Raw genomic sequence first — 12,024 nt, forward strand, 5'->3', positions numbered from 1 at the left:
TCCACCACAATGGGAATATTTATTCCTTACCACACTGTATTGGGGTTCTCCCTGACCCTGCTGTTGTTACAGTTTTAATTTGGTTTTAAGGGGGAAAAAACCCAAACTTTATTTTGGGGTGTTGAAATATCCAAAATATTTGATAGAGGTTGAACTCATGCCAAGTGTTTATTATGCTAGATCAGATTTTTTTTGAGACCCTATTGTTTTATCATTAAGTTTGGCATTTACTTTTAGATGTAACATTCATATTTATTTAACTTTAACACTGGTTATACTTCAATGAAAAGCAATTTGTTAATTTTTAGTAGTGCCTTTTTCTCTGTATGCCTTAATTTTATTTTATATGTGTAATCGAAATTACCTAACAAAATGAAGTTTTCCAAAATCACTAGGCCTCAAGAGTTTATTTGGCCTTAGGTTGTATGTTGGTCCTTATGTGTTTCTTAATGCTTATTTCTTACTCTTACCCTTTCTACCTCCTTTAAAAAAGTTAGGAGAGAAACAGCAGCATTTATCTGATTGCAATCTCCACTATATGTGAAGTCCTAAAATAACTGCAGAAAGGTATTCTCATTCTAAAAGACATAGTAAATTAATTTTTGGGTTGATTACTTGATTTTCAGTCATATTGGCACTGTCCAAGTTTTTGTGTATTATTTGGTATGATTTTCATAGAACTAGGGTTGTTGTCTTGCCCTAAAGAACTCCTTTAACAAAAGTTGAGGCAATGAGCAAGAAATCCAGGGACAGCAAATTCTAATCCTTAGTGTTTAGTATTTTGACTAATACTCTAGCTTACTGTTATGTGAAGTGCGTGGTGTGTGTGTGTGTGTGTGTGTGTGTGTGTGGAGCTGGGGCAGGGGTAGGAAGGAAGGTATAGTTAGTTGTTCAGTTAGATCTGTCTCTATTCTTGGAAGAACAACTGAAATGTATGATCTACTAATTTGGGGTGAGAATAATCATCCTCAAGTAGGCATGCCAGTATATTTTCCGTAAGTAGTTAGTACAAATGATTGTTTAATAAAGGTATTTATTGTAAATTGCCAAGCTCTTAGTTGCTAAAAGTAGATGAAAATTCAATTTGTGTGCTTGTGTGTATAATAATTAGCTTATATAAAATTCTTAAATAGAAAATATTCAATCTTAGATATTTCTTCATGAACTTTTTGGAATAGAAATTCTGCCAGACATTATCTAACCTAACCAGCTTCCTTAGCTTACCAAGTCATTAAAAGGAAATATTATACCTCTTTTTGGTTGGCTAAGGAAGGCGTGCTGTGATGTCACTGTTCCTACTTCATAGTCATCTTTAGTGTTGCTTTGACTTCTCTCATCAACTAGACAGGATGCATTAGAGTTGTGGAAATGCCAGGACCATCCTTCTCTCCCTCTCCATTCTCTCCATTCAGAACTGGAGATGACAGCTTTCAGGAGAACCTAGACAGGTCTTTTGATAGAGGTACTAAGTGTAGTCAAGGTTGAGCTTCAAGGGAGGAGTCACAGCTTGTATCCATTGCCTGTATACAGTCTTATATAATTCTTCATGCTTTTTGTGTTGTGTATTTTCATAGACAGTCATAAGGTATTAGTCATAAGGTATTGTTTCCTAACAGCAAAGACATTAAACAAGAGAATACTCCTGTCCTTCTGCCTGATGATGTTTGTTTGTATCTCAGTCTGTATTACCAGAATCACTTTAAACCAAAGCTTTTGTATTCCCTGCACATATAGCCAAAATGATTAGTCCTGTTAAATCTGCCCATGAGTAAACTAGTAGGAGATAAGTGGTAGAGCAGACGCCAGTAGACTTTGTATGCCAATCCTTCAAGGAAAAGGACAGGTGCTCAGTGTTTGCATTTAGACATGCAGAATTTCCTTAAACTATCGTGAAGCTGTATAGATACTGCAGACTTAAGTTCGTATGTGTGCCAATCTTATTAATGTCATTTGACCACTGATGTATGTAGATTTGCATTGACATCTGATTCCTCAGATTGGTGGCTCATTTTCTTTATAGTCTCTTAACATTTATGAGCTTGTGTTTGACTTAAAGGGACATTTCGACAATGCTGTGAAGAAAAGTAGGTTATGAACTAAAGTCTGCTTTGTGCCATAGACATTTTGGAACATACAGAAGCATCTGCTCTCTGTTCTTTAAAGCTTACAGAATTTGTCCCCTGCTTTGGATTTCTGAATCTTGTAATGCCAGTTGAGAAAAGTTTATATAACTATTCTGAAAACCACTTTTGTGTTCATTTATTTGTATATTTTATAACTTCTTAAAAAAAACAACCCTGTGTAATTAGTGATTTTAGCATTAGCATTACTTAGAAGGGAAGATAAGTAACTATATGTTAAACTCTAGTAGATGCTTCAACTCCAGGATGTATTTGATAGGTTCTCATTTTTCCAAAGAGTCTTTTTCCCACCTGTAGTAAGGAGAGTAGACTGGTGGGAAGCTACAAGCCAGAAAGGCTTATGGGCAAAAGGAAGTGGGCCAAACTTCTTTAAAACAAATAATTTTGGGTTTTTTTTATAATTAGTAAGTAAAAGGTTTACATTTCTTCTATTGCTGTTGATTTTTAAATTTAGCCTGCATTCTAAAATATCATAACCAAGTTAATACCAAAAAATACTTTTAATGTCTGACATCTCTTATATCTCATGTGGTTGTTTTTACTCATTGTAAATAAACTTGGATAAATTTGAAAATAAACTTTTATCTTACAAACTATGATTATCAATTTGTAAATTTACCCTTTGACTTAATGTAAATTTAAAATGTATCCATTAAATTCTCTATATTTAATGTATTATTTTCAGCAAATGTTTTTAATCTCAGTTGAATACTGGGCAGTTTATAATTATGTATAAATATTTTGTTTCTTATCAATGTTGACTTTTTTGCACATTTTCCAAACATTTAATTTGTACACTGATTTATATGACCAATAATTGTTGAGTGTCTGAGGATCATGAGTGTGTGCATTGAACTACTGTCTTCGTGTTTGCACTTCTTCCCAGATGTAGCCCTCAGTTACTACGCTGCTACAACACTTAGTAGGACCTTCTTGCTTTTGCAAAGTTACCTTGTGTGGTTCTGTCTTTGTCGAGGAACTCAGGAGTTCAGTGTTGCGTTCTAATTTTATCCTGTATTCTGAATCAGTTCCTAGGTTGAAAGTATTCTGTATCAAGAGATATGTGTTTGTCTGGAGATGCCCTTATCTGTGTGTAGGCACATGTATATATCTTAGTAAATTCTTATTTTCGTTTCATTTCTACAATTTAAAAAACTTTATGATAATTAAATATATGTAAAGGCTTTCTGAAAAATTATTTACTATATATATATATACTATATTTTTCATCTGGCTGGTCAAAATTATTTTTTAAATTTTGGTTTTAACCATTTAAGCATTTGTAGTTCCAAAATCAGATACAGATTTTGCTTAGAGCTCAGTTAAAATACTCTTGCAACTAACATTCTTTTGGGGTTGGGGGGATTGTTAAACAGTAGCAAAACACACTCTCCACAAATATGGCATTTGACCTCTCGGAGCTGTTAAAAATGTAAGAAATTAAATTGTCTTGAAGACATGTCAAGATTTTTATATTTCCATTATTTTAGGCCTGTCTGGCTTTTGTTTTTGAAAATTTCCTTTATTTCCAAGTTTTCAGGTTTTAATTTTTCTCTTACTAAGCAAAGACTGAGTGTATAAGACAATGCATTGGCATGTTGTGATTCTTCACAGTTGACTACCTTGTTAGGAATCTCAAAATACGCGGTATGTCTTTATACTGTTCTGTGTGTTTTAAGCAGCTGGCAGAAAAAGAGTTGGAAATTACGTTTCCCATCTGACAGTGTTTCTGTATTCAGTGTTCAATGGAAGCCTTCTAAAATATGTGGTGTTATAAATGATCTGTGTTAGGAATAAAGCCCATGGTTGAAGTTGACTATCACTAAGATTATTAAGTTGAAAGGAACCCATGTGATTAGAACCTACCAGAAGCCAGACACAGTGTAGTATGTACCACATTTCACACACATTTTGGGTTTGTTGTTTATTCAAAATTGTGCTTGTAAAAATGTGTAAAATTTCTTGAGTTTTATAATTTCTATGTATTTTTCTCTTGCTGGTAAATAGCTTTTTAAAAATTTAATATAAAAGAAACCATGTTTATATTTTGTTAGTGATAATGACTTTGTTTATATGGCAATTTGTGTATTATTGACACATCTTTATTTAGATTTGTCATGCATGAAGGCCTGCGATATTTAGTACAGTGAGACATACTTTTTCTTTCCTGTTCATCTTTGGACGGATTGTGGTACAGAGGCTTACTCTCAGTAATCTTCTGGACTATAGGATGGACATAAATGATGGCACTTTGAGTGTTAATAAAGCTGGTATTTATTCCCACTGTGATTTGTGTCTACAGAAATTCTGTCTTGCTTGCTCACTCTTTGGAACACCTAACAGTTACCTAGAAACTCTCAATGTCTGAGCCTGTAATGCCCATAAAGCTTCTTTAGTAGATCCATGTGGAGGTAATGTTGGCCCAGACTGAGTGTAGCAGTGATTAAAAACAAACAACAGGCTGGGGAGCCAGTCAGTGGGTTAAGGTGCTTGCCCCACAAGCCTGGGGACCTGAGTCCAATCCTCAGAGGTGGGGGAAAAGTCAAAGCAGAAGGGGAAGGGGATTCAGATGCCACTTCAAAAGGAAAGATGGGTGAAAACCAGGCATTCCTATTCTTAGGACAGTCCTACAGCCCTCATGAGTCTCAACTCCATTTGTGGGGTTTGGTGAGGTAGTGATTCCTCTGGCAGACGGGCCAGCAGAAGAGTGAATTCCAGTTTTGTCACACTGTATGACTGGATGCTATCTGAGAGGAACTCTATTGCTGATGAAGGTGGGAAAATGCGTAGGGAGAGATAGCTTTGTCCATGGTGGTCTGAAAGCAGATCTCAACTAGGAATAACCCTGGAGTGGGATAGCTGATCCTCAGGCCAGTGGGGAAAATCAAATTTTGGAAGCATCTGTTTATGGTTCACTGTTCTAGATGCATTTGATAGCCACAGCTGAGTTCCTCCAGCAGTATGATCAATAATACTCAAGTGGCTTTGAAAGTATGAAGACAGGTCCTCCATCTGGACCGATCTCAGTGCTATGGTTGCTTCCACACTCCCAGTGGATGTAGGATCCTCTCCCTCCCCACAAGGATATGATCAGGAAGACTCCAGAGGGGGAGACCTTGCTCAGCCCATAGAATGTAAAGCTGGTAGAGGCACAAAGAAGGAAAATAGCCACTGTGAAGACTGCTCTCATAGACACAGGACACATTTTTTAAATTATTTTTTTATATTGTGTGCATTGGTGTTTTTCCATGGGCGTTAGGTTCCCTGGAACTGGAGTTGCAGACAGTTGTGGACTGCTATGTGAGTACTGGAATTGAACCCGGGTCCTTTGGGAGAGCAATCAGTGCTCTTAACCACTGAGCCATCGCTCCAGTCCTGTGAACACATTTTCAATATAGATTCAGTAGCAGTATAAACCAAAGGGAATTAAATCCACTAATTCTGCTGACTTTTACTTCCCCATGCTTGATTGGGGTGGGTGTGTGTGTATACACCCATTAATGCAAGAGGCTAATGTCCAGTGTCTTCCTCTATTACTGTCCTCCATTGCTCTTCACCTATAGAGGCAGGGTCTCTCATTTAAATTCAGAGCCCAGTGACTGGGCTTGCTCCAGGAACCTACTGTCTGCTTCCTTCATGTCATCATTAGAAACAGTTTACTTGGCTTACCTGTTTTTGAATTTTGTTTGTTTAGATTTATTTGTATGAATGCATGTCCACCTCATGTGTGACTGGTGCCTGCAGAGGTGAGAAGAAAGCCTTGGATCCCATGGAACTGGATGTAGGGATGGCTGTGAGCCACCATGTAGGTGTTGGGAAGCAAACCAGACCTTCTGGAAGAGCAACAAGTGTTCTCGGCCATTAAGCTATCTCTTCAGCTTTTCCATGAGTCTTCCTTAGCTCCAAATTCTGATCCTTACATCTTTGTCGCAAGTGCTTTCTCACTGATCCATCTTGCCACAGCCCCACTTCACCTTGTTTAGTTTGCAACAGGAATTTTCACTAATTAGAGCTCATTGACGAGACTGGCAAGTAAGCCCCAAGGATTCTCCTCTCTCTGCTCCTCAGTGCCAGGACCACAGCACTCTAACATCATGCCTGCACTAACATCACGCCTGCCCCATTTATGCAGGCTCTGAAGATCCTGCATCAAAGCTTCATGCTTCTGCTCAAGTACTTTTACCCACTAACTTTTCTTCCCAGCTTTCTTTTAAATTTTTGATTGCTTGTTCACTTTGTTAACATAATGGGTTTCATTGTAACATTTTCATACTATGGCATGCTTTATTTTCCTCCCTCTTGCCTCTTTCAGGTCCCTTTCTCAAACCCTTCTACCTTCTTATCTAAGTTTTGCTGTTTAAATCATGCCATCTCTGACATTTTATTCTGGAACAGCAAACTGACTTGCCACTTACATCTGACTTGTTGCAAATCATCTTCCGAATCTGCACTTTGCCTCAGATACATCATTTTAGTAGCTGCTGAAACCAAACGTCTTGGATGTTACTTTTCCTTCCTCCCCCTTCCCATATTATCTCAATCAGCAAATCCCATCCACTTCTCCTTCAAAATAAGCACAGAATGAAACCAGTCATCATTTTGTTTAGTTAGAGCGATTCTAGGACCATTCTACTATTATTTTTGGAAGCATGTAGCATGTACATACACTATGAGGTAGCCAAGTATTTCTTTGAACTTTTCTTGCCTCCACCTTCCAGGTGTAGGGATTACAGTCATGAGCTACCACACTTGGTTTATGTGATGTAGGACGTGTGCATACACACACACGTACACAGGCTGCTGACAATTGTTTTGCAAGCGCACACAGGCTGTTTACAATTGTTTCAGTGCGTACACAGAGAGAGACACTGCTGACCAGAATTTGATGACTTAAAGCAGCTGACCCGACCCTTTCCCCCTTCTTTTGTGTCTTGTTTTAAAACTGGACACTTGTCAAAAGCTGTGAGATCTGACCCCAGTCAATGGGGAAAAGACATAATCACCAAACTTTTTAAAAACTACGCGAACTGACTACTTGGTGTCCTTGTTAGTCCCTTTGGGTTCTCAAAAAGAATTTTCTTGCCGAGCTATTGTTCGTATCATCCTTGGTGAGGCCCCAAGATTATTCTTTGGTTTCTGGTATAGAAAAAATTGAGCCACACCCTCTATCCAGGGCCACTCCATTTAGAATGACACTGCCCATTTTATTTTCCTTAAAACAATGTGTATTTCCCACCTCTCGCGTTTAGAATTTAATTTCCAGACACGAGGTGTGGTGGAACACGCCTGTAATCCCAGCTCATAGGGGCCTGAGGAAACCATCCAGGTTTGTTCACTGTCCTACCTTAGCGATCTAAGCGGTGGCCTCAACAAACACCAGAGCGAAGGCAGGGCATAGTGAATCACAGCACTCGAGAGGTCGAGAGGTAGAGGCAAGCAGATCTCTGAGTTGTGGGTCAGCCTGGTCTACAGGGCAAGTTAGTGCAAGGCCCCTAGAACCACATCAGGTTCAAAGCAAAACTTACGAGTGGAGGATGAGCAATACATAGTCACAGCTCACTTTAGATTAGCTGTGGCAGAGTAGCGATTCTTCCGGTCCAAAGCTTCAGAGGTGGGATTTCCGACGGTCTGGGGTTGTACTTCCGGTATAGACCGGAAGTCCCTCTAAAAGTTACTCTTCAGGAACTTACGCGGTGTGGAGTGGTGGCTCCCTGATCCTGGAACTGTTATGGGCAAAAGAGACCGAGTGGACCGCGGTACAGACTCTTTGTAGCGGTCCTTGTCTCAGGGTTTGCTCCGGTCTGTTGGGTCCAGGAGATGCGCTGCGGAGCCGGGTGGGAGGTGTTTGCGGGATTCCGGGGGTGGTGCCGGGATGCAGAGCGCTGGTCAGGAGAATTTAGCGTTCCCTGTGTAGTGCGGAGGGAATCGTAGAACCTTGCTGGGTTCACTTCTGTGTCTTCTGTCGCAGACAAGAAGAAGTCCAAAAAGAGGCAGTATGAGGAGGAAGAGGAAGACGAAGACGACACGCCTGGGAACGACTCTCAGGAGGCGGTGCCCTCAGCGGCAGGAAAACAGGTCGATGAGTCCAGCACCAAAGTTGATGAGTATGGAGCCAAGGACTACAGGCAGCAGATGCCGCTGAAGGGCGACCATACTTCCAGGCCCCTCTGGGTGGTAAGCATAGCCGAAAAGTCTGGGTGGCAGCTAAATCTTGGACATTCTCACACCTCCAAAATTCAAGAGTCAGGAATGCTGCTTTCTGAAGCAGCGGGGGCTGTACGTGCACATTGCAATAGCTGGTGTGACCTGGGCGTTCGCTCTTCATTTCTCCACAGCCCACCACACAGTGGTGAATGCCAGATAACTCAGCAGGTAAAGGCTCTTGCTGTCAAGAATGAGACCTGAGTCTGTACCAGTACCCACATGGTAGGAGAAGAGAACCTGCTTTGGCAAGTTGTCCCCTGACTTTCAACATTGGAACTGTGGCATGCATGTACTCACACTTACACCACATACAGTTAGTCAATCAATGTAGCATTTCTTTCTATTTTTATTGATTTCTATTGAGCTCTACATTTTTCTCTGCTCCCCTCCCTGCTTCTCCCCTCCCCTTCAACCCTCCCCCAAGGTCCCCATGCTCCCAATTTACGCAGGAGATCTTGTCTTTTTCTACTTCCCATGTAGATTAGATCTATATAGGTCTCTCTTAGTGTCCCCATTGTTGTCTATGTTCTCTGGGATTGTGATTTGTGGGCTGGCTTTCTTTGCTTTATGTTTAAAAACCACTTATGAGTGAGTACATGTGATAATTGTCTTTCTGTGTCTGGGTTACCTCACTCAAAATGTTTTTTAGCTCCACCCATTTGCCTGAGAAATTCAAGATGTTATTTTTTCCTGCTGTGTAGTACTCCATTGTGTAAATGTACATTTTCCTTATTCATTCTTCAGTTGCGGGGCATTTAGGTTGTTTCCAGGTTCTGGCTATGACAAACAATGCTGCTATGAGCATAGTTGAGCACATGTCCTTGTGGTATGATTGAACATTCTTGGGATATATACCCAAATGTGGTACTGCTGGGTCTTGAGGAAGGTTGTTTCCTAATTTCCTTAGCAGTCACCACACTGACATCCAAAGGGGCTGTACCAGCTGGCACTTCCACAAGCAATGGAGGAGTGTTTCCTTTTCCCCACAACCTCTCCAGCATTCTTTATTTTGTGTGTGGGATATGTGCACACATTGTGCGGGTGTGCTCATGGGGGTGCTTCTAGAGCTGAGATTGATGTCAGGCCGTTTTCCTCAATCACTCGTCACCTATTTGCCCAGCTCCCTGCTGGCTAGACTGATTGACCTGTGACCTCTCCCCCACTTCAGCCTGTGTGCCCACCCACCTATCCCCACCTCTAACCACCAGCTCCGGTTATACACATGCACTACTGTTCCTGGTAGATCAGACACATGCATGACCTAAACATGAACTCAGGTCCTCATGCTTGCATAGCAAGCTCTTTACCCACCAAGCCATCTCCCCAACCACTGAATAGTTTGTGTTAGGTAACAATTTACTTCCTCATTTTTTTTTTTTTTTTTTAGTTTTTTCCGAGACAGGGTTTCTCTGTAGCTTTGGAGCCTGTCCTGGCACTAGCTCTTGTAGACCAGGCTGGCCTCGAACTCACAGAGATCCACCTGCCTCTGCCTCCCGAGTGCTGGGATTAAAGGCGTGCGCCACCACCGCCCGGCCTTACTTCCTCATTTTTAAAAAAGATCTTTTAACTTTTATGTATGTCTGAGTACCTGCATGTATGTGTGCCACATGTGTGTCTGGTTCCCGAGGAGGCCAGAAGAATGTGTCAGATCCCCTAAAGCCGGACTAACAGACTGTTAGGAGCGGGGTCTTTGCGAGAGCAGCAATGCTCTAAACCCCTGAGCCATCTCTTTAGCCCCTTTGTAAGTTAATGGAAGGCATGCATTTGGTCGCTAAGTTTGCTTGACTTAAGATACATAATGTTCTACACACATTTTTATTCTAGCCAAAAGGCAATTTGAAACTATGAAGTTAGGGAAGATTTCTGTGTATGGAACATTGGGAACCTTTTCTCTCTACTCTTCTATGTCTAATTAAAGTACTAGGACCCTTGCAGTTGCCGGAAGGACTGGTTTCATGGATATCTTAGCAGTGAACAGCTTACCCTTTTTGATAATGACATGAGAGCCTAGTGGTCTCTGCAGCCCATTAATATCCTTGCCTGTTGTGTTTACTTGATGTTTTTAGGCTCCTGATGGCCACATTTTTCTGGAAGCCTTCTCTCCAGTTTACAAGTATGCCCAAGACTTCCTGGTGGCAATTGCAGAGCCAGTGTGCCGGCCTACTCATGTCCATGAATACAAGCTAACTGCCTACTCCCTCTATGCAGCTGTCAGTGTCGGGCTGCAGACCAGCGACATCACTGAGTACCTCAGAAAACTCAGTAAGACTGGAGTTCCTGATGGCATCATCCAGTTTATTAAGGTGAGTTGCTAGCGGTTCTAACTGTCTTCATAATGTGGCAGTGGTGTGCTCAGGCACTGATATTGCCATCAAAATGTCTGGCTTGGATCCCCTTTGGTAGCACAGTAGCTGATTGCCTAGCTGCTGCTGCTTTGGATCCAGTTGTGGTTCTGGCTGAGGCTATGCTTCCTGTGAGTTGCTCCTAGCCCTGGAATACTAACAAGGGTTATTTGGAAAACCAGCTCTGAATGGGTGGTGCTAGAGATCACATTTATAAGTATGCATGTATGTGTATATCTACAATTTATTTTTTGAAATTCTAACCCCGATATACCTGAATTTTTTAAGACTAAATGAGGCCATAAGAGTAAGACCTCACAATCAGGAAGATGCTTGTCTTTATTAGGAGACATCATACAGCTGTCATAAGTCCCTTCTTCATGGACTGTAGAGAGAAGGTGGCTCTTTACCAGTCAGGAGACCTTGCCACAGTCTCAATCATCTGGGCCTGGTTCAGTTCATCATGAACATCTAGAACTCTGAGAAAATGAATCTTTGTATGGTGTTGTTGGCAGTGAGCTCCATTTAAGGTTAAATACTTACTCAAGACCCATGGTAAATGAATTGTACTAGGGAAAGTCAGAACTGCAAATGTTGAAGTGAGGAGGGCTCCAGGGGAGTGGCAGTTGAATCAAAGAAGCGGGCGGTGAGTAGTTTGGTTACCATTAGCGAATCTGAAAGGGCTCCACATTGGATTTTACGTCTGTAAGCAGAATGCCATGCATCCACTCCCAGAGAAGCCTTGGACTCCACAGAGTTCTGCCGTGTTGTGGTGACATAGAAGGTTGCCCAAGGAGAATGCAGCAGAGCTAGGTCCGGTCTCGGTGGGGAGCTGCCTACGGATGATGGCGTTGGGGCAGTGCTGCGGCGGTTTGAGGGCAGCTGGAAATCTGATTGCGAGTCATCATTGCCAACACACAAATGACAGGATTCCTTCCAGCAGATTGGGAACCTGAGAGGATTTACACTATATTCCCTGTCACCGAGAAGCTTACATTGTGCTGGGCATGGTGGCACCTGCCTCTGGTCCCAGCTGTCCAGGGACATTGTGCTGGGCATGGTGGCACCTGCCTCTGGTCCCAGCTGTCCAGGTACATTGTGCTGGGCATGGTGGCACCTGCCTCTGGTCCCCACTGTCCAGGGACATTGTGCTGGGCATGGTGGCACCTGCCTCTGGTCCCTGCTGTCCAGGGACATTGTGCTGGGCACGATGGCACCTGCCTCTGGTCCCCGCTGTCCAGGGACATTGTGCTGGGCACGGTGGCACCTGCCTCTGGTCCCAGCTGTCCAGGGACAGGAACTGAAAGGTCAAGGCCGGGCTGGTGGGTTTATTAGAA

At 42.0% G+C, this 12,024-nt stretch overlaps 1 protein-coding gene across 2 annotated transcripts in view; it reads left to right on the forward strand.

Annotated features, from left to right (window-relative positions):
- The first annotated feature begins 7,794 nt into the window (after positions 1-7,794).
- Ercc3 (ERCC excision repair 3, TFIIH core complex helicase subunit) overlaps positions 7,795-12,024 on the forward strand; it is a 33,261-nt gene continuing 29,031 nt past the window's right edge. For both annotated transcript variants that reach the window (XR_003377730.1, XM_005355873.2), the window contains exons 1-3: positions 7,795-7,897; positions 8,110-8,315; positions 10,412-10,648. Coding sequence is in view for 1 of the 2 variants with exons in the window: in XM_005355873.2 (XP_005355930.1) it covers positions 7,870-7,897; positions 8,110-8,315; positions 10,412-10,648 (471 nt within the window). In the remaining variant the exon portion in view is untranslated. The remainder of the gene's footprint in view (positions 7,898-8,109; positions 8,316-10,411; positions 10,649-12,024) is intronic.

This window comes from Microtus ochrogaster, chromosome 18, assembly GCF_000317375.1.
Source record: "Microtus ochrogaster isolate Prairie Vole_2 chromosome 18, MicOch1.0, whole genome shotgun sequence".
Classification (NCBI taxonomy): Eukaryota; Metazoa; Chordata; class Mammalia; order Rodentia; family Cricetidae; genus Microtus; species Microtus ochrogaster.